Here is a 25,317-nt window from a genome sequence, read left to right as displayed (position 1 = left end):
TGGGAATGGGGGTGCCCACCCCAATAAACGTATAAACTTATTTGTGGGGGGAAGGTTAGTTTTCGCTGCTATGCAGCATTACGGGGAGAGTCTAGTTCATTTAGAATTAGGTCAATAAACTGACACAGATTGGGAATACGATGACTATGTCACAGCTCCCTAGAGGAAGAGGCCCCCTGGCCCGCAACAAATGGAGAGAAAGCTGGGGCCTGAGAGCAGAGAGGTACCCACGGGCTGGTGGGAACGGGACATCTGTATGCATCTCGCCCTTGCTAGGGTCTCCCCTGCCCTGGGCTGCGCTTCCTCTAATTTCTTTGACCTCAGAATTTAAATGGTTTCCTTAATGCTACTGACTGGAAACCCTCGCAGTGCTGACACACCTGACAATGGGCAGTACTTCCAGTCCCTGGAAGCCGCCCACACCAGCTGAGCACAAACTCTCCAAACACCCGAGTCCCAGCTCAGAAAATTTCAGCCAAGGCTAAGAATTTGGGGCTTTTGCCAATGACAACTGTTCATGAAGCAACGTGATGAATGACCAGAGCCCTCTTGGTCTGTGCAGGAAGCATCCGATGCACGCTGACCCAGGCTAGGGAGAATATGGCTCGGCATGTCCAGGCTTTACCCACAGGCCCCCAGAGCCCAGTCTTCCCAAGCTCAGCAGCTCTGGGGATTCTTCCAAACAGAGATGCACTCGAACACGGGTCAAGCCAAATGTCAGATGTCCTGGCCCTCAGGAGCCCATTCCCACTGGGGGGCCTGAGTCCTGGCATCCTCAAGCCAGTGACTGGGCCAAAGCACTGCTCGGGAGAGGAATCTGTGAGGGCCATGCCCACGTCACTGGGCTGGGGACAGGGTGGGGTGCCGGCGCTGGAGCCTTTTCACAGCACTGACTCCTTGGATTCCAGTTCTGGGGCGCTGGCGGAAGGGACAGCGGGATTCCGGTGTGTCACCAGAGGTGACGTCTCCTCCTCAGACTTGCAGTTGGGGACGGCTTCCACCTTCACCTCGCTCAGCTGCTGTTCACCTCTCCTCATGGCCTTCTGGTTCAGGTGGTGGAGGATGCCCGCGCCCAGAGCATCCCCTTCCACATTTACCACGGTGGTGGTCCGGTCCCTGGTGGAAAAAGCAAAGGGTAGGGGTCACAGCCACCAGTGCTACCAGGAACTAGCAGGCAGCTGGCCCAATCACTGGCAGGTTGAGTGCGGGGGTGGGGGGGGTGGAGGGATGACTGGGGGGGGTGGCTGTTTCCTGAGGGCATGCTACCAAACTCTGTTTGAACATTCTTCCTTCTTATACAATAGACTCTCATTGTAGAAAACTTGGAAAAAAAAAAAAAGTATAAAGCAAAGGAGCTGGGCACAGTGGGATACACCTGTGAGTGTCTGGGAGGCTGAGAGAGTAGGATCTCAAGTTCGAGGCCAGCCTCGGGAATTTATCAAGACCCTGTTTAAAAAATAACCAACTAACTAAATAAATAAATAAACAAAGCTGGGAATGTAGTTCAGAGGCAGAATATCCCTGAGTTCAATCCTCAGTACCATGAACGAACGAACACACACACACACACACACACACACACACACACACACACGCAAACAAGGCAGTCACCTATGTTCCACAATGTGGAGCAGTCAGCATTAGCACTGTGATCTAGTTTCTAGTTCCTTCCGGCCACCTTTCTGTGCATGTGTATTTAAGACACCACCACAATGGCACATAACAGGGAGGGCAGAGTCGATGTGGCTCTGGGGCCAGCTCTTCCCCGCAGCGTCACACTTGCTTTCATTTGGGGCTGCTTCCCCAATGGCTCAACTTTCATGGCACTCCACAGCTGAGGGCCAGCGCTGGCTCCCAGAACAACAGCATGATCCTTCCAGAAGCTTCCTTGTTGCAGGCTAGCTCAATGTCTATCCCCTATCCCTGAAGCTCAGGGCAACTGCTTGGGTCCTATTCCCCCGCTAAGCACCTCTTAGATACCCTTTCCCCATGCAGAGAAGGCAGCCGTGTGAGGAAGGAGACGGCCTCTGACACCGCTCTGGTGTCTGGACAGCTGCAATCTCTGTTGGACATCCCACCTTCATTTCTCTGCGGAGCCCTCAGGACTCTGGGGCTGACCCCCATGGGCAGATGCAGAGCCCAGGACCAGGCACCTGCGTTCAGGTCACTACTAGCCTGGCAGGAGTGTCTGTCTTCGCTAATGAGTACTGAGCACTTTCCTCGCACCCAGCATTCTGAGGCACTGGGTGTGTGCAGACCCGTTCAATGCTCCCCATAATTGCGGTGGCTTCTATTATGATTCCAGTTCTCAGATGAGAGGACTGCAGCTCAGTTATGCAGTCACTGTGTAGGGAAGCGGGTGCATGCAGCCAGATGCCTGGGCTCTAAGGTTCATTTTTCTACCCTTGTGCTCTGCCGCGTCGACAGCAGCACCTCAGCTGACCCTCCCCATACAACAGGTATTTATTTATTTATTTATTTATTTATTTATTTATTTATTTATTGGCAGGTCTGGGGATGGAACCCAGGGGCATTTGACCTCCAAGATATATCCCCAGCCCTATTTTTTATTCTTTATTTTGAAACAGGGTCTCACTGAGTTGCAGAGGGCCTCACTAAGTAGCTGAGGCTGTCCGCGAACCACGATCCTCCAGTCTCAGCCTCCTGAATGCTGGGATGATAAGCGTGCGCCATCATGCCCGGCTCAACAGGTATTTATACCTGCAAGTCATCATGAGACTCAGGAATCAACATGCAGACACCCTTTTGTCTTTACAGTGGCCCACGAGGTGGCGCTCTGGGTCCTCCTGGCCTAACTTCGCTGATGAGCCCAGGCCCAAGACACGACCCCTAGCAGAGCCCATATTGTCTTCCAGCACAGAAATCATTTGTTAGACATTTCAAGGCCAGGGACAACAGTTTCTGAAGGATGGTCGCTCCAAATAGCTATTACTCCTCTGCAGCCATACAGCACATACAAAGCCCTGGGCCTGTGCGAAGGGCCTCAGCCCTGGATCCTCACTGCAAGTTCCCCTCAGTGGCATCTCATGGTTATTCAGGGATATCTGTAGGCATTTAAATTTTCTTAGCATTACACCTGGCCTTGCCTGTTCAAACGTAGGCTCTTTCACAAGGCAGGGAATGTGTTTTGAGTTTCTCTGCACACCCCAGGCCCAGTGGAGTGTCAGGCTTCTGGGGAACTCAATGAATTTTTTTTTTTTTTTTTTTTTTTTGGTGTCCTTAGGACTTGCTTACTTACACAATCCAGTCCACAGCCAGGATGAGCGAGAGGTCATGAGTGGGCAGCCCGATGGCCTCCAGGATAATGGCAATGGTGAGGACCCCTCCAGCTGGCACGCCCGCCGCTCCAACACTGGACGCCGTGGCAGTCACCCTACAGGATGGCAAAGCTGGGTCAGCCCTGTCACAGAGCATGAAGCGGCTACAGAAACACAGAACATGTCATCCAAGGCCAAGAAACGGAAAGCCACACTGCCGTAGACTCTGGGGACTGACGGGATGAGCTGTTCTCTTACAGTCAACCCAACACATTCTCAGGTTCTGCTGTTGCAGATTCAGCCAACCATAGGTCAAAAATACTTTTTAAAAAATTCTGGGCTGGGCATGGTGGCGCACGCTTGTAATCCCCGCGCTTGGGAGGCAGAGACAGGAGGATCGCGCAGGTTCGAAGCCAGCCACTTGCGCTGGCTTAGGAGACCCTGTTTCCAAATAAAAAAATGTAAAAATAAGTCTGGGAGTGTAGCCCGGAGGTAGAAGGGCTTCCAGGAACCCCAGTACCACCAAAAAAAAAAAAAAAAAAAAAAAAAAAAAAAAAAATTCTGGCCAGGCATAGTGGTGCAGGCTTGTAATCCCTGCACTTGAGAGGCTGAGACAGGAGGATTGCGCAGTTTCGAAGCCAGCCTCAGCTACTTAGTGAGAATCTCAGCAACTTAGTGAGACCATTTCCAAATAAAATATAAAAATAGGTCTGGGAGTGTATCCTGGAGGTAGAAAGCCTCTGGGTTCCACTCCTGTACCACAAAAAAAAAAAAAAAAAAAAAAAAAAAAATCTGTCTTGCTGGTGTGGTGGCACACACTTGTAATCTTAGTACCTGGGAGGCTGAGATAGGAGGATCACAGGTTCAAGGCTAGTCTCAGCAACTTAGCAAGAGTCTGTTTCAAAATAAAAAAAAATAAAAAGGGTTAGGGGTATAGCTTGGAGGTAGACTGCCCCTGAGTTCGATCCTCAGTGTCCAAAAGAAAATTTAAAAAATCACAAAAAATTCCTAATAAATTGTGTCTCTGTTGAACATGAGGAGACATTTTCCTTATTACTCCCTAAACAATATAATAAAACTACTACTTACATAGCATTTATACTATTAGGTATGATAAGTCATCCAGAGTTGATTTAAAGTATATGAGAAAATGTGCATAGGTTATATGCAAATACTAAGCCACTTTATTTAAGGGACTTGAGTATGGTGGAATTTGGTATCTGTAGGGGGAGAGAGGACCCTGGAACCAATGTCCCCAAGATACTAAGAGAGGAGTGTAATGAATCCATACTGTCCTCATTTTAAAATTTGATACAGGGTTGTGATGAGGTTGGTTTTCAAAGGAAACCACAAGATAAACCTCAAGTTCTGAGCCAGGTGCAAAGACGAGGGAGAGAACAAAGAGCTCACAGGATGGTGAAGATCTGCCCCGCGTTCAGCTCCACGTTGTTGAGCTGCGCGATGAACACGGCAGCCACACACTGGAAGATGGCTGCTCCGTCCATGTTCACGGTGGCCCCGATGGGGAGAATGAACCTGCTGATCCTCTTGTCTACGCCATTGTTTTCTTCAATGCACTTTATCATAGAAGGAAGGGTGGCTGAACTAGAAACAGAAAAAACAACCAAGCGACAGTGAGGACAGTCCCTCCTGGCCAGGCTAATCCAGGACTCATCTAGACCCTGCATCACAGCAATTAGCTGTGTTGTTAGTTTCCGGCTTTCTTTTCTTAAAAGAAGAAGGAAAAACCAGAGTCATTTCAACGTTTCTGGCACAACATGAGGCTTTGCTAACTTCCCACATATTCAAAATATGACTTCCTGGATTTACCTGTTATTTACTTGGGTTCACCTGCTCCAAATTTCTCATGAACCACATACCGCCTCTTAGTGCAAAATGTTCCCAAGAAGACAAAGAACTGGTTGTGAAATAGTCAGGGACCCGCCATAAAAAGCAGTACCCCTAGCTGAGCATGGTGGTGCACATCTGTAATGCCTGTACTTGGGAGGCTGAGACAGGAAGACTGCAGGCTTGAGACCAGCCTCAACAACTTAGCAAGACTCTCAACAACCTAGGGAGATCCTGTTTCAAAACAAAAATTAAAAAGGGCTGGGGGTGTAGCTCAGAGACAGAATGTCCCTGGGTTCAATCTCTAGTCACACACACACACACACACACACACACACACACACACACACACAGCAACACCCCTTAAGGTTAAGGGAAGCCGGGTGTGGTGGCACACGCTTATAATCCCAGCATTTGGGAGGCTGAGACCAGAGGATCGTGGTTCACAGACAGCCTTAGCTACTTAGTGAGGCTCTCTGCAACTCAGACCCTGTTTCAAAATAAAGAATAAAAAAAATTGGGCAGGGGGTGTAGCTTGGTGGTCAAATGCCTCTGGGTTCCATCCCCAGACCCGCAAAAAAAAAAAAAAAAAAAAAAAAAAAAAAAAGATTAAGGGAGTAGAATCTCTCAGAGGGTAATGGGACAAACAGAAACCACCAGGGAACAGGAGGCTGCTGCACTCCTGGGCCTTAACTCATGGCTTATTAGCCATTAAGAGCATGATGTGTATCTTTCCCGACCTACTCACTCACCTACTCTCAAACTGTCTTAGCCTCAAAAGGTCAGGCCTATCAGTAAGGCCAGGATAAGCCAGGATCCCCTCACCATGTCTCTCTCAGGACAAACAACAGGAAAGATTAAACTGTTGAGAATTCATTCAAACAGTCAACTTACAGGGCCCTGAACCTGTTACTTGCCATGGCTTGTGCTTTCTTCCCTTTCCCACCTATGTATTCTCTTAACAGCTGTAGCAACTCATCTTTATCACAGGACAGAGATGCTCACACAGGATGCGACGCTGGCATGCGAGATCTAATATTTGGTGCCAGAATGACCAGTCACTACCCTCTCTCAAAGTTCAATGCTAGGCTAGGAAAAAAGAAAACCCATTTTTGAAATGTACCTAAAGCCAGTTAACATTCCTAAGTGCTAGTCCACCTCTACCACCCTTTTGCATGCATAAAAGTAGCTCTCTCCTTTGTCTTGGGAGCCAGCCTGTCTGGATCACTGTTATGTCTCCCTTCTGATTATGCAAGAAACCCCAAGAGAAGGCCTTGTTTCCACCACAGTGGTGCCTCTGTCTGATCCTTCTGATGGAGAGCACAGCCCCACTGAGCCAGCACCTGAGCCAGGTGTAGCTACCACGGATCTCACCTGGTTCCGAACTGATGTGGCTGGAGGAGCCAGGGGCATCCCAAACCACTCACCTGGAGCAGGTAGCGAAGGCTGTGGCAAATGGTGTGAGGAGGCCCAGGAGGAATCTGAATGGGTTTTTTCGCGTGAAAACAAAATAAATAAGTGGAAGAATAATTCCTCCATGAATAACATGACCCAGTATAGATGCGAAGATGTATTTGCCGAGGCTGGTCACCAGCACCACGATGTCCTTCATTTCCACGATCTTGCTTCCAACAAGGAACATGATGCCCACGGGTACATACCTGGTATAAGTACAGATACTCGTCAGGAAGTGGCCGACCTTCCTGATACAGAAGGCAGGGACTTCTGACTGGCCATCCTCACCTCTGCTTGGGGTTACTCTGAGCACAGAAAAGGATGGGGTAATTCATCCCACTTTACAGGCCATGAGACCAAGTGAATGACCAAGTGGGTAATAGATTCAACACCAGAACCACCCAGGCTTCTTTCCCTTAGATATATACATACATATTTATTTTTTTAGATTGAATTTTTTCTACATTTTTTATTGGTGCATTATATTCATACATCATAGTGGGATAAAAAATAACTTGTGTAGACATACATACACACATCACCCAGTCAGCCCCCATTCAATCCCCACCCCCTTTCCTTCCTAGCCCTCCTTCCCATGCTTGGCTTAATGATTGATATTGCTTCGTTTGTCTAGATACATCATGTGCCTCAGAGAGCTTTGTCCACCTCCCATCCCCTCAGTCAGATGGCCTTATTTGCTCCTCTATAGGTTCTCTTTTTCACCTGGGGCTCCTCCTATGACCATTTCACTTTAGCTTTCACATAATAGTGAAAGCATCCCATTTCTTACTTTTTGCAACTGACTAATCTCTCTTAGCATAATGTCCTCCAGTTCTATCCATTTCCCTGAAAATTCTGTAATTGTATTTTTCCTATGGCTGAGAAAAACTCCATTGTGTACATATCCTACAGTTTTGTAATCCATTCATCTGTTGATGGTCATCTTGGTTGGTTCCATAGTTTGGCAATGGTGAAATGCGCAGCTATGAACATAGATATGCATGGATTAGTTTACTGTTTGGTTTGCTTTCTTTTAGATAGATATCCAGAAGTGGTATTGCTGGGTCAAATGGTAGATTTGTTCCCATTCTTCTGAGGATCCTCCATACTGCTTTCCAAAGTGGTTACACTAGTTTGCAATCCCACCAACAATGTTTTATTTATTTATTTTTAAATTCTTTTCTATTATTATTATTATTATTATTATTATTATTATTATTATTTTGGTGGTACTGGGGATAGAACCCAGAGGCTTTCTACCTCTGGGCTATACTCCCAGACCTATTTTATATTTTATTTGGAAACAGGGTCTCACTAAGTTGCTGAGAGCCTCACTAAGTAGCTGAGGCTGGCTTCGAACCTGTGTGATCCTCCTGTCTCAGCCTCCCAAGCACGGGAATTACAAGCTTGTGCCACCACGCCCGGCTACCAACAATGTTTTAGAGTTCCCACTTCTCCACATCCTCGCCAGCATCTGTTGTTGTTTGTGTTTTGAATGATTGCCATTCTAGTTGGAGTTAGGTGAAATATCAGAGTAGTTTTGATTTGCATCTCTCCGATTGCCAATGATGTTGAACATTTTTTCATGCATTTATTGGTCATTTGAATTTCTTCTTTTGTGAAGTGTCTATTAAGTTCACTTGCCCATTTTTTAATTGGAGTATTTGTTTTTTTGGTGTTGAGTTTCTTGAGCTCTCTCTATGTTCTAGATATTAGTCCTCTGTCTGAGGAATAGGTGGCGAAAATCTTTTCCCATTCTGTTGGCTCTCGGTTGAGGATCTTGGCAGTTTCCTTTGCTGAACAGAAGCTCTTCAGTTTAATGAAATCCCATGTATTGATTCGCCTTTTAGTTTCTTGTCCCTTTGGGGTCTTGTTGAGAAAGTTTTTATCTGTGCCTATGTGTTGGACCTATGCCCTCTTCAAGGAGCCTCAATGTCTCTGGTCTAATTTCCAAGTCTTTGATACATCTTGAATTGACTCTTGTGCAGGGTGAGAAGGTGGGATTTAATTCTATTTTTCTGCATATGGATAACCAGTTTTGCCAACACTATTTGTTGAACAGACTGTCTTTCTTCCATTGTATTTCATACATATTTATATATATGCATAAATTTTTGTGTGTGGTACTGGAGATTGAACCCAGGGACATTCTACCTTTGAGCTATACCCCCCAGCCATTTTATCTTTTTTTTTTTTTTTTGCAGGTCTAGGGATGGAACCCAGGGGCATTTGACCTCCGAGCTACACCCCCAGCCCTATTTTTTCTTTATTTTGAAACAGGGTCTCACTAAATTGTGGAGGGCCTCAATAAGTAGCTGAAGCTGTCCGCGAACCATGATCCTCCAGTCTCAGCCTCCCGAATGCTGGAATTACAAGTGTGCGCCACCACACCTGGCTCTTTTTTTTTTTTTTTTTTTTTTTTGCGGTATTAGAGATGGAACCCAGGGGCATTCTACCTCTGAGCTACATTCCCAGGCCCCCCCTTTTTTATGGTGGTATGGGGGTAGAACCCAGAGGATTTCTACCTCTGGGCTATACTCCCAGACCTATTTTATATTTTATTTGGAAACAGGGTCTCACTAAGTTGCTGAGAGCCTCACTCAGTAGCTGAGGCTGGCTTTGAACCTGTGCAATCCTCCTGTCTCAGCCTCCTAAGTGCAGGGATTACAAGTGTGCACCACCACACTGGCCCCAACCCTATTTTTTTATTCTTTATTTTGAAACAGGGTCTCAGTGAGTTGCAAAGGGCCTCACTAAGTAGCTGAGGCTGGCTTCAAACTTGTGTGATCCTCCTGTCTCTGCCTTCCAAATGCTGATATTACAAGCATGCACGGCCATGCCTGGCTTACCCCCGGTCATTTTTATTTTCTGTTTTGAAACAGGGTCTCACTAAGTTGTTGAGAGTCTCCCTACATTGCTGGGGTTGATTCTGAACCTGCTGTCTCAGCCTCCCAAGTACTGGAAATACAGGCATGCACCACACCTGGCCCCTTGGATACATAAACTCCTAACAGACAGATGCTACAAACTACATACACTCCCCAGCAGAAGGAAAGGCAAGAACTCTAGATTAAAGCTCCTGGGACTGGGAGCTTGACTTCCGGCTTTGCCCAGGCTTGTCCTGAGAACTCAGAAACACAGCAGACCAAAATCTATTTCGCACAACTGCTGTGATACAAAACTGAGCCAAAGCTGGAACCTCTGTGAAGTTTTACATTCTTTGTGGTTTGGCAAACATGATCCCGTGGGAAAAAGTCATTAACAATGACGATCTGGGAACACTCCCAGAACGTGCAGTATTTTTTAAAGACAGAAAGGGAAGGAGTGAATCATGGGAGCTACAGAAAACAAGTCAGATTTTTAAAATTTAATATCAATTCAGGAAGAATTTTATTTATTTATTTATTTTATTTATTTATTTTTTATTTTTGGGTGGTACTGGGGTTCCTGGAAGCCCTTCTACCTCCGGGCTACACTCCCAGACTATTTTTTATATTTTTATTTGGAAACAGGGTCTCTTAAGCCAGCGCAACTGGCTTCAAACCTGCACGATGCTCCTGTTTCCGCCTCCCAAGCGTGGGGATTACAAGCGTGCGCCACCACGCCCGGCAGGAAGAATTTTATAACTGTTGATATTATTTGTAGATTTTAATCGTACAGACATCTCTATAATAAATAATATAGTCATGTAGATAATAATGTCTCACAGTTCAAATTTCGAGGAATACAAGAGGATGAATGGTGTGAAGTCTCTCATGTCTGTTCCCCAGGCACCCAGTGGAGAAGCCAATGTCATCGGTTTCTTCAGGTTTCTTTCCAGAGATATTCTAAGCAGCAATATTAATTTTTATCCCATTGTAATACATGAATATATTCTCCCTTAAAAAATTAAATCATAGCCAGGTGTGGTGGCGCACACTTGTAATCCCAGCATTTGGGAGGCTGAGACAGGATCATGGTTACTGACAGCCTCAGCTACTTAGTGAGGCCCTAGGCAACTTAGTGAGAAACCGTTTCAAAATAAAGAATAAAAAATAGGGCAGGGGGCCGGGCGTGGTGGTGCACGCTTGTAATCCCCGCGCTTGGGAGGCAAGAGACAGGAGGATCGCGCAGGTTCGAAGCCAGCCGCCCGAGCTGGCTTAGGAGACCCTGTTTCCAAATAAAAAATGTAAAAATAGGTCTGGGAGTGTAGCCCGGAGATAGAAGGGCTTCCAGGAACCCCAGTACCACAAAAAAAAAAAAAAAAAAATAGGGCAGGGGGTGTAGCTCGGAGGTCGAATGCCCCTGAGTTCCATCACCAGACCTGCCCCCCCCAAAAAAAAAATCACAGTCAGGTGTGGTGGTGAGCACCTGTCATCCTGGTACTTGGGAGGCTGAGATAGGAGGATTGCAGGTCTAGCCTCAGCAACTTAGTGAGATGCTCAGAAACTTATCAAGACCCTGTTTCAAGATCAAAAAGGCTGGGATATATAGCTCAGAGGCAGAATGCTCCTGGGTTCAATCCTCAGTGTAAAAAATAGAAAATAAAAACATTACAGATTAGACCAAATCTTCATTAGGCACCATCCTCAAGCCAGACCCTCCTCAGAGAGCTACTCCTACTTCCTGTGCATTTAGATAATGAAGAATATCTTAAATCCATACATTTGCTTACTTTTAACCATGTATTATGCCTTTGAGATCTTCTCATATCAGTACTTAGAGAGCTACTTCATTTTTTTATTGTGGTAAAATAAATATAATGTAAAAGTTAGCATTTTTATCACTTTTAAGTGTACGGCTCATTAAGCACATTCACACCAATGTGCAACCATGGCCCCCGCTCATCACCAGAACCTTTCCATGGTGAACCTGTACTCACTTGACAGCAGCCCTCTTCCTACTTCTCCTGCCCCCAGCTCCTGGTAATTATTATTCTATTTCCTGTCTTTATAAATTCGACAGTTCTGGGGACACACAAGTAGAATTATACAGTATTTGTCCTTTTTGTAACCAGTTTATTTTACTTAGTATGATGTCTTCAAGGTTCCTCCATGCTGTAACATGTATAAAAATTTCATTCCTTTTTAAAGGCTGAGTAATATTCCAGTGTACAGAGATGCCACTTTTATTTTTATTTATTCATCCATGGATAGACATTTGGGTTGTTTTCACCTTTATCTCATTATTATTAAATATTTCTTCAGAATGGGAATTCCATAGGTCATCCTGCCTTTCATGGAGGACATGAAAATTGTTCTTGGGTTTTTATCATCACAAATACCAGAGCAAACATGCCTCCTGGTGCCCACATGCCTGTATTCTGTAGGTAGAGACACTCTGAAGTAGAGCTCCTGACTCATGGGGTGTGCACATTTTAAATCATAGTGGAAGCCAGCGTGATGGCGCACGCTTGTAATCCCAGCGTTTGGGAGGCTGAGACAGGAGGATCACACAGGTTCGAAGCCAGCTTCAGCTACTTAGTGAGGCTCTCAGCAACTTAGTGAGACCTTATTTCCAAATAAAATATAAAATAGGTCTGGGAGTATAGCCTGGAGGTAGAAAAGCCACTGGGTTCCACCTCCAGTACCACAAAACAACAACAACAACAACAACAACAAGAAACATAGTAAACACTGCCAACTTGTTCTCCAAAGTGGCTGTTCTAATTCATCTTTCCACCAGCAGTTGAGGGGATCCTCCTCCTGCAATGGGTACTCACCCAGGGAAGAATCTTTCCCCAAGGCACTTTGGAGGATGTCAGGAATGTAGTTCTGGGTGTTAAACTCTGGGGGCACAGTGCTAGTGGATCTAACAGGTGGAGGCCAGGATGTGCTAAACATCCTATTGTGCACATGACAGCCTCCCCCACAAGAGAACTGAGCAGCCAAAATGTCAGTGTCCTGGTTGCAAAACTCCACCCTCATCAAGGCCTAATAATAAAATCACATTTTTGTTTCTCTGATTATTCTTTTGTGGTGGGAGGTTATTGAACATGCTAGGCAAGTACGTGATCGCTGAGATAACTCCCCAGCTCTCATTTCCTTTTTTTTTTTTTCTTGTGATACTGGGGATGGAACCCAGGGGCATTCTACCTCTGAGCTACACCCCCAGCCCTATTTTTTATTCCTTATTTTGAAAAAGGTTCTCACTTAATTGCAGACGGCCTCACTAAGTAGCTGAGGTTGGCTGTGAACCTGCAATTCTCCTGTCTCAGCCTCCCAGGTACTGGGATTACAAGTGTGAGCTACCACGCCTGGCTTCATTTTCCTTGATTTCTAATGAGGTTAGGCATCCCTTAAGATGTTCACTGGATGTTCAGCTTTCCTAATGAACGGCCTGCTTAAATATTTTGTCCATTTTCTGACAATGTATTCAGTCTTTTTCTTTTTCAGTAGTAGACCTCTTTATTTCCAAATACAAAGTATATAAGTATATAACTTTCCCCCCCTAATAACTGTCTTGACTTTTAATTTTATTCAAAGTACCTTCTGTATGCAGACTTTTTGTGTGTGTGATATTAGGGATTGAACCCAGGGCATTCTGCCTCTGTACTACACTACACTTCAACTATATTTTATTTTTTATTTTTGAAATAGGGTCTCACTAAGTTGTGGAGGGCCTCACTAAATTCCTGAGGCTGGCCATGAACCTGTGCTCGCTCCTCCTGTCTCAGCCTCCTCAGTACTAGAATTTTAAGTGTGTGCCACCATGACCCGTTGTTAAAGGCTTTTTAGACTCTGATATGGTCAAGTTTAGCAGCTTTTAAAACAGTTTTTGCTTTTAATTTTATTTATTTATTTTGCGGGTTTGGGGGTGGAACCCAAGGGCATTTGACCTCCGAGCTACACCCTCTGCCCTATTTTTTATTCTTCATATTTGAAACAGGGTCTCACCAAGTTGCGGAGGGCCTCACTAGCTGAAGCTGTCCGTGAACCACAATCCTCCTGTCTCAGCCTCCCGAATGCTGGGATTACAAGCGTGCACCATCACGCCCGGCTAGTTTTTGCTTTTAATATCTTGCTTAGAAAGACTTTCCCGAGCCAGGTGTGGTGGCACACACTTGTAATCCCTGCAGACAGGAGGATTGTGCAGGTTCGAAGCCAGCTGCGCTGGTTTAAGAGACCCTGTTTCCAAATAAAAATATAAGAAATAGGTCTGGGAGTGTAGCCCAGAGGTAGAAGGGCTTCCAGGAACACCAGTACCACACACACACACACACACACACACACACACACAAGAAAAAAGAAAAAAAAGAAAGACCTTCCCTACCACTATAGTTTCTTCTAAGATTTTTATTCAAGAGTGTTTGTGAACTTTTAAATTTTTTTCATTTTTGAGACAGGGTTTCACTAAGTTGCTGCGGCTGGCCTCAAAATTTTCTGATTCTTCTGTCTCAGTCTCCTGACTTGCACCACTGTGCTCTGCTATCTGATATTTTTTAGAGGATTCCCCTTTCTCCTTCTTTTCTTCCTTCTTTGATTAGTTTGATCCAGGAGTTGGTGACAGCCACGTCACTTCTTTACGAATGCTGTATAATTTCTTTCACTCTACGGTGGAAGGGTTGGGCTGCTGCAATAAACTGTATGGCTTGCAAAGATCACTCTGTGTTTAATCCTTTTAGAAGGCTTACTGGGAATACATAAGGTAAGTAGGCAAAGTGCTTTGGTCTTAGAATGGGTAATTAGTAGTACAGAAAAGGAACTAGAGCTACTACTACCTCTCCCTCCAGCACTTGGTTGAGATCTTTAGCCAGTTAAGTCATTCAAAACTCCAATTCTAAGCCAGGAGTGGCGGCACCCGCCCGCATGTAATCTCAGCATTGGGGAGGCTGAGACCAGAGGATCACGGTTCACAGACAGCCTCAGCTACTTAGCAAGGCCCTTCACAACTCAGTGAGACTCTATTTAAAAAAAAAAAAAAAAGACTAAACTTAGGGCTGGGAGCGTAACTGGGAGGTACAATATCCCTGGGCTCCATCCCCAGTACCTCAAAAAACAAAAACAAAAAACTCTAATTCTTTCTGGGCAGCAGACCTCCCACCGCACTTAGACACTTAGCAAGATCTGCCTCATTGAATACCTGCTTATGTAACCAGCTTGTCAAATCGAAGGAATGACTAAATTGGTTCCTAGATTAAAAACAAATGTTCTAACCTGGGAATACTGCTTTCCTGCACAGGGTGTTCTTAAGTTCAAACTTTGGAAGAATTTTAGGCTTAAAAAACAAAACTGAACAAAAAAAAAAACTTGACATCTGATGAAAAAACCTTTTCCCTTTCAAAAGCATTAGTTCTCTACCCAGAAAAGCAACAGTCACAGGAAGTGGCGTGTTTGTAATGACAGTCAGGCTCTGGAATCTTCTGACTGAGAACACTATGGAGGGGCCTCTGGACTTGGCCTCCTGCTCAGTTTCAACCATCTCTGAAGATCAGTCCAGCTGCCACCCAATGCCATCCAAGAAAAGGTTCAGAAATTTTTCGGGGTTGACAGTAAGATAATATTTGTGTATAAAAGGATAGACTAGTTTTTTGTTTTTGTTTTGTTTTTTTTTTTTTTTTTTGTAGAACTGGAGATGGAACCCAGGGAAATTCTACCTCTGAGCTACACCCCCGCCCGATTTTTTATTCTTTATTTTGAAACAGGGTCTCACTGAGTTGCAAAGGGCCTCACTAAGTAGCTGAGGCTGGCTGCGAGCTGCGATCCTCATCTCATCCTCCCACATGCTGGGATTACAAGAGTGTGCCACCACGCCTGGCTAGGATAGACTAGTTCTAACCATTAATGGGTAGGAGCTAAATGCTACAATGAAATGCCAGGCTTGGGAGAAATACCAGGAACAGCTTCCTGAGGTCTGTGCACTAGAATTGGTATGATTTCTAAGAACTGCTTTGAGGGAACTGGTCCCGTTTTTATTTTTTTTAGCCAGGAATTAATCTATTAGATTTTACTGAACAATCATTCTTTCATTGGTATTACACAAAGAAACATTTATGAATTAAAAGCTTATGTAAAAGAAGACCCATTCCAAGTTCTAGATATTCCAAGTTCTAGATATGCCTGAAGCAAAGATGGACCTGTCCTCCATGTTGTGACAGGGTCTCTTTGAAGCTAGAAGTCTGTCGCTTTAATAAATCAGAGATAAGCATGGTGGTGCAAGCCTGTAATCTCAGTACTTGGGAGGCTGAGACAGGAGGATTGCAGGTTCAAGGCCAGCCTCAGCAATGCAGAGAGATTCTCAGAAAACTAGTGAGAGCCTGTTTCAAAACAAAAATTTTAAAAGGGCTGGGAGTGTAGCTCAGAGGTAGAATGCCCCTGGGTTCAATCCCCAGCAGCCCCTGCTCACACAAAAGATAAATCAGTCTTATTTTATGTGGCAAATAGAGAACTTGTGGAACTCCATGCCTACAAAGTGATACGGGCATCCCACATGATGGTGGGAACTCATAAATAGATCAGTGACAGAACCACTAAGGGGTCAGCATGGGCCCCAAGGAGGCAACTGGGAACTCTGGTGCATCCCCAGTTCTCTGAGATCTTGAACAAGGGGAGAAACTATCTCCTCTGAGACTGGCCCACAGTCGCTCCCTGTACTGAGACTGGCCCACAGTCCATCAACTACACAGAGAGTGCCAGCGCAGGTGGCCCCAAGACTGACCTACAGTGATAACATTGGGCTCTTTCTGGAGTCGGGGAAATGAGAGAAAGAGAAGGTGGCGGGTGACACTCACCACATAATCCATGACACCAGTACCATCGTCGCCTCATTGAGAGAATTGAAGAACCGGATGAGGTCTTCTCCCTCGGGGCCTAGTTTCTTTAGGGCCACTCCCAACACCAGAGCAAAAAGGACCAATCCTAAAATGTTCATCCCTTCAATCTCGGTGCCAACAGGGACCTGTGGGATCAGGAGACAGGATGGGTAATATTCACAACAGTTAAGTATTCTGGCATCTCTACCAGACCAAAACACTGTGTCTGGAGTATTAAAAGGCTTATGTTTTCTTTAATGTTTAGTGATTTTATAAATAAAGGGGTGGAACATTTAAGGGAGATGAAGTTTGAGGATATGAAGAGTCAGTAAGTACACATTTCACCTCAACTCTGAAAGCTGTTCAAAAATGGCATAGGTTGGGAGGCTGAGACATGGAGGATGGCAGGTTTGAGGACAAGCTCAGCAACTTAGCAAGGCCCTCTGCAACTTGGTGAGACCCTGTTTAAAAATAAAAGACAAAATAGGGCTGGGGTATAGCTCAGAGGTAGAATGCCTCTGGATTCAATCCCCTGTACCAAACACGATAATAACAACTAAAAAGAATTAGCTTTGGAGGCTGACTTGCATTATTTCCTTTCTGTGTAAGTTTGCACAATGTACCTCAGTTCCCCAGCTATAAAATGGGGATAATAACAGTAACTAATATATGATTGTTATGAAGATTAAATGTGTTTTATGTATATATTCATATATAGAGAGAACTTTGTCTACCAAATTAAAACTGACAAGAATTTGCTACTATTATTATTTTAATGGAATATTTTGTTGGTGATCATTCTAGGCTCACTCTATCTAGAGTGGTTTCTTCTTATAAACGTTTTGTAATCCCACAGATGGTAAGAATATCACTATTCTCTCCTGGGACGTGGTCTATCAAGGCTGCAGGGCCACAGGGAGTGCCGTGGAGAAGGAGCGCTTGGGTTTTAGTGCCTGCGCTATGGCTTGCTGGCAGGGGTCTCGGAGAGGTCAGTGCTGCCAGGATTCTGTGGGCCACATGCTGACAGCTTGGTCCCTGTCCTGAGTCCTCACTGGAATTGTGGGTCAAGAATCAATGCAGCCAGAGAATTTGTCTACTAACCAAAAGCTGGTTTTAGCAGGTCGGTCTGCAATTCCAAGGTGTGGTGTTCGAGGGCAGGCAATTCTGGATAAGAAACCGACTGATCAACATACTTGTGGGAAGTGACCTTTTCCAGTGAAATGACTCCCTTTCTGGAGAGGCTGGAGGCCGGTGAGTGCACAGGTGTGCCAGGCTGTAAACACCTTGGCAAGTAGCATTGGGGGGGGGGTGTTAGGAGACTAGACATAATTGGAGGTACAGCTAGAGCCGCATCCCAGGCTGTGCCTCTTGTTGCTGTGTCTGCATCCTTTGCTCCCACTGACTACATTATTCTTTCCCTGGTTCTCTCCATATCTCCTTCATATTGAAGGCCTCCCTGATCACACTGGCTGAGATGGCACCTGTCACCATCACCTAATGCACACACACACACACACACACACACACACACACACACACACACTTTTTCTGCCTCTGTGCTCTGCTTTATTTTCCTTCTATGCACTTATCACCTGCTGACATATTTGTTTATTATATGGTCTCTTCCAGTAGCTATGCAAGAGCAGGGCTCTGATTATATTAGCACCACTTGTATTCTGGCAACCAGGCAGAACATAAAATAGTTGCTAAATCAATTACTATTTAATGAGTTAATAATTCAAGGAAAGTCTAGGAGGTGTGTATTTGTAGTAAGCAATTATGAGTGATCAAAGTGGGCATGGAAGACAGAGCCGTAGAATCAGGGCAGAAGCCTTTCCATATGTCCTTGGGTTTCTCACCCTGTCACCAACATCTCATCCCTGGGGACAAGGATGACTCCTGCTCTATCTTTATATAATTTGATAACCACAAGCTTTAGAAAGCCTGAAACCCACAAGGACACCCTGTTCTCTCAGTGCCCGGCTCCTTGCATTCCTGGATTAGATGCACAGAGAAAGTGAGTGGGGTGGAAGGTCAAGGATTCCAGCATTTCCAGTGGGGAGATCAGAGCAGCCAAAGAATTCCAATTTGCCAAAACTTCAAGGTACTTCAGAAAAAAATGAGTTTTTTTTTTAAAAATATGCTTTTATTGGTGCATTATAGTTTCACATCTAAAGGCAAATCATGTTGTCAGTGACATACATACACACAGAAAATGAATGCTCTAAGATTCATGCACCACCCTTGGTTTCAGATTATTCTGACCAACATCAGAAGATCATAGTTTGGGGTAATCTGTAGAGGGATAATAAATCCTGTCTGATAAGGTTGTTTTTAAGGCTCAAATTACATGTCAAGAGAGAGCATCTGTGCCATGAAGGAGGCATGCAGAAGGGAGTCACTTATCAATACAGCAGCCACCTGTGGCAACGGGACTGACTGGCAGAGGGGCCCAGCTGGACTACCCGCCCTCCTCTGGCCTTTTAAATCATGGGTGTGCTCACTTTGGCAGCACATATACTAAAATTGGAACAATACAGAGAAGATTAGCATGGCTTCTGCACAAAGATGACACACAAATTCATGAAGTGTTCCATATTTTTTACGTCTGGAAGACTGTGGTGCAAAGCCACCTTTGCTGGTTATAAGCATGGTCTCCGGAACCAAAGGGAGCACACAGCTCTTCTTAAAATTGAAGGTGTTTATGCCCGAGATGAAACTGAATTCTACTTGGGCAAGAGATGTGCTCATGTGTACAAAGCAAAAAAACAACAATGTGACTCCAGGTGGCAAGCCAAACAAAACCAGAATAATTTGGTGAAAGGTAAATCGTGCCCATGGAAACAACGGCATGGTTCAGGCCAAATTCCGAAGCAACCTTCCTGCTAAGGCCACTGGACACAGAATCCGTGCGATGCTGTACCCATCAAGGATTTAATGATAAAAGTGGATTTGAGCTCTTGTAAAAAAAATAAAAATAAAAAATAAATCATTGGCCATAGATTAAATCAACATGTATGAACTGGGAGAGTTTTAGAATGTGTGATTGTCAAAACGATTGTGGTGTTTTATTGGGAAGCAGTAGGTAGGATGTTAAGAATGCCAAACATCTACCAGGTGTGGTGGCACATGCCTATAATCCCAGTCCTGGAGAAGCTGAGACAGGAGGATCACAGGTTTGAGGGCAGTCTCAGCAAGTTAGTAAAGTAGTGAGGTCCTGAGCAACTTAGACCCTATTTCAAAATAAAAAAAAGGGCTGGGGTGTAGCTCAGAAGTAGAATATCCTGGGTTCAATCCCAAGCACCACCAACAAAACAAAATGAAGTCCAAATGTACTGAAATGTTTGGGTAACAAACCGTAAACTCTCCAGTAACCCACAGTTTTCTGAGCATGCCACCAGACATTCATACAGGGGGAAAGTCCTGTTTATGGTTCTGAGCTAGAGCTACTCCATTTTATGCATAAGTAGCTTTTCTCTTCTGTAGAGTTTTAATAGCCAGTGAACTTTTCAAGAATATAAGGTTGATGTAAACTAAAAAAAAAAACTTTCTCATTCTAAATTTTATCAAGTGTTGTCATTTAAGAAAATTATGTCATTTGCAGGAAAATAGATGAACTAGAGAATATTATGCTAAATGAGTTTAGCCAGTCTCAGAAAGTAAAGGATGTTTTCTCATATGTGGAAGCTAGAAAGAAACTGGAAAACAAAAGACCTCATGTGGAACATGGTGGGACATGCCTGAAATCCCAGTATCTGGGATACTGAGATATGAGGATCACAGGTTCAAAGTCAGCCTCAGTAACTTAGTGAAAGGCTGTTTCAAAATAAAAAGTAACACTGGGTTCAATCCCCAGTACCAAAAAAGGCTTCAAATAAATGAGAGAAGCCAGTAGAACTGTGGTGGGAGATTTGGAGGAGTCAAGGAGGGGAACAGGGAGACTTGATGAAGGAAACAGCTCAGCAATCCTATGTATATTTGTGAAGCTACCAATACCAATTTCAACATTATGAATGGGGAATTAAATATTATTTCTCCCTTATACTAAACATAACTTTTTGAAAAAATAAGTTGAACTACCTCTTAATTATATTTCAGAATAGCAGAAGTGTTACAGAACATTTTACAGGTTCTCTGCGGGTTCCCAGCCCGTAAGTGCTGCCATTGGCCATGTTAGTAAATAGCCAAAGAAGCAAACCTAACTTGTAGGCCTTAAACGGTCTATTCAAATCCCAAAGTTTTCAATCCTGCTCAGAAAAAGACATCATATATGTTCCTTAACTAAGCAGCATGACTTACTTTATGAACAGTTTACACAAGCAATCTTATAAAGAGCTTTACCTTTTCAAAGGTCAGGTTTCCAAGGCTGTTGGTTTGGTTCTTTATTTTATAATCAGTTGCGTACTGTGATGAAAAGGAAGAAAAACCCATCGTTAGTGCTGAGGTGAAGCCCCACCCGGAGGAACCCAGGCCGGCCGGGCCTCTCGGGCTTCCAGAGCACGCACACCAAGCTTTCTGTGCGTGTCTCACGTGGCTGGCCTGGCAAGGTCTATGAAAACAGCACAAAACTTTTGTTAAGATCAACACAGCATGTCCTTCAAGAGGCCTCTAGGTTTCGTAGGGACCTGAGGAAACAAGGACAATTTCCTTCTGTTTTGGGGGGCAATAGTTTGGAAAAGATGTGCTCAATTTCCTGTGGATAGTTTGATATTTCTAACAGCTGACCCTTGATGTTATTTAAAGAACCTTGGCACTAACTCTGTGAAGCCAAAGTTCACTTTTCAGTGCATCGTTTTATTTTCATTCACTCACTTATGCCTCATTTTGTTCCAGAACTTACTTGAGTGTGACTGCTCTTTAGCATCTGTTTCTAATCTAGCTGGAGCTCCACTCTCCAAAGCAAGGGATTTAAGGCAAGACGGCATGTGCTGTTTCAGTCTTCCAGGACACTCACTTATCGAAGTGAGACATCTCTACAGGGTTAGTCCTATGGCTGGTGGATTTCACACACCTCTGCATGGTGCCCACACATAGCTCCCTGAGATACTGAGCAGAACTATTAGAGCCACTTCTCCCTCACCCCCATGAAGGGCACCTGGCCTGAGAACCCTCAGAAGAAGCCCATGGGGAGGCACAGACGCAGGGGCCTGTCGTGCGCCTGCCCCTGATGAGCTCTGGCTCCACTTGGCTTTATCAAGGCTTCAGAGGCAGAGGTGCACAGCTGTTCCATGACCACGGGTGGCAGGGAAACAAAACCCACCCTGCCCCCTCTGCGATAGGTGTGAAAGTCCATGCATCTACCTTTCTCCTGCCTCCCATTGCATATACAAGTCACTCCTGTGCTTACATGCAGATTTGAAAAATGAGAGGTTGTAAGTAGAAATTGAAAAATGTTTGCTTATAAGAAACAATCAGATTAGACCATCTAATCTAACCTTTATAATTCACTCTGTGTGATAGCCACAGAAGTGTGTGTGTGTGTGTGTGTGTGTGTGTGTGTGTTGATGCATTGTTAACAACAGGAAAACTAATAACAACCTGAATGTCCATCAACATGGGATATAGATGGAAGAAAATTATTCTAGACTCTTAAAGTACTATATTCTACAGCTATTAACATTATACAAATGTATAATCACCTACAAAGAAAAATGTCTACAATGCCTTAAAAAGTACAGGTTATGAGGTAGTATGTATATTATGTATACATAACATATATATATATATATATGTATAACATACATAATAACTCATGTAGCATACTTATTGTTAAAATGTATACATGCATAGAAAAAACATACCTGAAGGATGTATACAAAAATGTTAGTAATGGGTAGATCTAGGTAGTGACTATGAGTGATTTTTGTTATCTTCCACTTTTTGTATTTTATTTTTGCAATGAGCACATATTACCTTTCTAATAAAAAATAAATAAGCTTTTAAAAGTCAGTAATATTTAAGATACTCTGGCCAGGCATGATGGCTCACATATGTAATCCCAGAATCAAGAGGCTGAGACCAGAGGATCGTGGTTTGCAGACAGCCTCAGCTACTTAGTGAGGCCCTCCGCAATTTAGTGAGACCCTGTTTCAAAATAAAGAATAAAAAATAGGGAAGGGGGTGTAGTTAGGAGGTCAAATGCCCCTGGGTTTCATCCCCAGACCCACCAAAACAATAAAAAAAGATACCCCCAAGATGTGATTTAAGGGTATTTCTTAGACATAAAAGGGTTCTGGAGGCTTTGGGACATTTGAGAGTTCGACTCATTCTTTATTGTTTGTTTTGTTTTCATTTTTTTTATTCCAGGTACCCACTACAAAAACTTAGGCGAATGTTACCAAGTTTTTCTAAGAACACTAATCCTTCCCCATTCTACCACAGCAGTGATTTATATTTCCCCTCCATCAAAGTCTCATTTACTTGGCAAAGTATTAAGCCTTACCGTATGAAATGCTGCAACCACAAGATTTGAGGGAAACAGGTTTCTGTTGGAAAAGAAAGCATTTTGTCAGTATTCTTAATTCAGCACGCAAAATGTCTACTCTGAGATGTTCATTCCTAACAGCCTAACGTGGTGTTATCTCTTCTTCCACTCTCCGCCCCCAGAAGACGCTAAAGACCTCTGCTTGACCTAAACACCCAACTGTGTCTCAGCTGCCTGGCCATAATAAGGTACTTTGAGCATCATTTTTTTTTTTTTAATCTCAGGGCCTTGTGTATGTCAGACAAGTGTTCTACCACCAAGCTATATACTCAGATTTAGTGCACATTGTCCTCTGTCTCAGGACATGTTGAGCTGCGGGCCGTCGGCCACTGTTCCACAGTGCCCAGAAATGATCAAATGTGTGGGATTTTAAGCCACTATATTTGTGAGAATTTGCTCTGCAGCAATAGATAGCTAATAGATAACCTCACCAGCCGACAAAGCTAATGAGATGCAAAATACTTGTTGGAACACTCGAGGTGCTCTCACAGGATGGCAAGCATAGCATTTCCCAAACTTACTTGTCTATGAAACCTGAATTGCTCTTTCTATACTTAGAGAATACCCACAAGTACATGCCTGCATCCAGGCAGAGAAAAGATATCTTTGGCTGAGTTAACTCTTGCAAAATTGTGATAAAAATTTGATTCATATCACAAGGATATTTACTTTAAATGTAAGAAAGGTAGACTAGCACCTTGCATTGGCTAATCTTTGGTATATAGGTGAATAGTAACTTATATTCACCTATTACTTCCATTATAAAGCAACTCTCTTACCTATCTCAACTGTAGGCTGTTTTGTATCTTATTTCTGTTTGCTAGTCTAGTCAGAACAGAAGGAGCCCATGCCAAGGTTTCCCCACTTGACATCCACCACTTGACAACCCTTGGTTTCCCAGACTGAACTGGCTACAGGGTTCTCTCTTGGTGAGGACAGGGAAGTTAAGGAAACAGTCAAGTTAGAAATTTTCCTTTCTTTTTCCTCTCTTCTGATCTCTACTCTCCTCTGTTCCTGCTCTTCTTCCTCCTCCTCTCCCTCTCTACCTTCCAAAGGCATTCTACCTCTAAGCTACAAATATTTTGAAACACGGTCTTGCTAAGTTGTTGAGTGTCTAAGTTGCTGAGGCTGGCCTCCAATCTCCTGTCTCCACGTTGCCTAAGGGAAATAATTTCTCCTGCAAATACCTCCCATCCTTCAGGGATCAGCTGTTTCTTCAATTGATGTATTTTCTTTCAAAGAGCACAGCACTATTTGTTTAAATCCTTCTTTGTCCTGCTTGGTCTTTTTATCATGACCAATAGTCTGGTACCATCTTACCCTAACCCACGACTTGTTTTCACTGTCTACAACATCCAAATGAAACAGAGTGATACAGATAATACTACAGGCAAAATGGTAACTCCTGCCCCCCCAAAAAATCAAGCTGCTAAGAAGAAGACAATATATTTTGGCAGTTCTTCATCACATTTACCATATGACTTAGCAATTTTCCTCCTAGATATTTAGCTAAGATGATAATAAATGGCTACAAAAAAGACCTATATGAATAACAGCATTATTCATGGGAGCTCCAAACTCAAGTGTCCCTCACAGACGAATGGATAAAGAGATTATGATAAATCCATACAATGCAATGCCAGTAGAAACCAACTACGGAATACACGGTAACCTGGATAATCTCAGAAGCACTGTGCTGAGCAAAAGAAGTCAAAGCAAAGTACACAGGGAATAATTCCACTGCTTCAAAACTCTAGGAAGAGAAAACCTAATTGGTAGCACAAAAGAACTCATCATGATGCGAGCCAGGATTGCTGGTTCTTGGCCAGCCTCAGCTAGATGCCCTTTGTAACTTAGTGAAACCTTGTTTCAAAATAAAGAATAATAAAAAAAATAGAGCTGGGAGTATAGCTCAGAGGTAGAATGCCCCCTGGGTTCAATCTCCATTTTCTCAGGGAGGAGGAGGGAGAAAAGAACCCATTAGCAGCTTGGGATGAGGGGAGGAGAATGCTGAGAAGAGTAATGGGTAAGGGTGGCATTCAGTGTCGTGTGTGTGTGTGTGTGTGTGTGTGTGTGTGTGTGTGTGTTACTGGGGCTGGAAGCCAGGTGCTCTACTGAGCTACCCCCTCCCCAGCACGTTTTTGTTTTTTATTTTGAAACAGGGTCTCTCTAAGTTACCCTGTGCTGGACTTCAACCTGTGATCCTCCTGTCTCAGCCTCCCAAGTACTGGGATTAAAGGCACCACTAGACTCTTTACATCAGCACAGTTCTTAGACATGGGTCCCAAGGAAGCTGGCCAGGGGCATTGAGAAGCCCAGGCACCCACAAACACCACAGTCCTTTTATTTGGTCCCTGGTTGTGATGGACCAGGAACAGTTTTGAGTTGACTGGAAGCACAGACACCAAGGGCACAGGAGCAAAGTGAGGTTCTCTGGCTTTACGAACCTCTCTTGGGCTTTCCAGCCGGGGTGCTGCCGTCACCCCTGGTCTTTGCTCTCCTGCACTCCAGGACCAGCTGCT

General features: G+C 44.1%; 1 protein-coding gene and 1 pseudogene across 3 annotated transcripts in view; one reads left to right on the top strand and one right to left on the bottom strand.

Annotated features, from left to right (window-relative positions):
• Positions 1 to 881: 881 nt before the first annotated feature.
• Positions 882 to 25,317, bottom strand: part of SLC1A4 (solute carrier family 1 member 4) — a gene marked incomplete at both ends in the record, with an annotated part of 33,702 nt that continues 9,266 nt past the window's right edge. The window contains 7 exons of one of the 2 annotated variants that reach the window (XM_080711001.1): positions 882 to 1,116; positions 3,260 to 3,394; positions 4,689 to 4,883; positions 6,554 to 6,787; positions 16,291 to 16,457; positions 20,653 to 20,715; positions 22,754 to 22,796. In XM_080711001.1, coding sequence (XP_080567127.1) covers positions 882 to 1,116; positions 3,260 to 3,394; positions 4,689 to 4,883; positions 6,554 to 6,787; positions 16,291 to 16,457; positions 20,653 to 20,715; positions 22,754 to 22,796 — 1,072 coding nt within the window. Of the gene's footprint in view, positions 1,117 to 3,259; positions 3,395 to 4,688; positions 4,884 to 6,553; positions 6,788 to 16,290; positions 16,458 to 20,652; positions 20,716 to 22,753; positions 22,797 to 25,317 lie in introns of those variants that run through there. The other variant, XM_080711002.1, reaches the window with a different exon arrangement.
• Positions 18,880 to 19,249, top strand: LOC308274390 (large ribosomal subunit protein eL33-like; annotated as a pseudogene). Its single transcript has one exon. The product of its transcript is annotated as a large ribosomal subunit protein eL33-like (transcript).

The sequence above is a fragment of the Muscardinus avellanarius genome (assembly GCF_963383645.1).
Source record: "Muscardinus avellanarius genome assembly, chromosome: 15".
In the NCBI taxonomy this organism is placed as follows: Eukaryota; Metazoa; Chordata; class Mammalia; order Rodentia; family Gliridae; genus Muscardinus; species Muscardinus avellanarius.
Note: the sequence above shows the minus strand (reverse complement) of the source record. Positions and strands in the feature narration are given on the sequence as shown.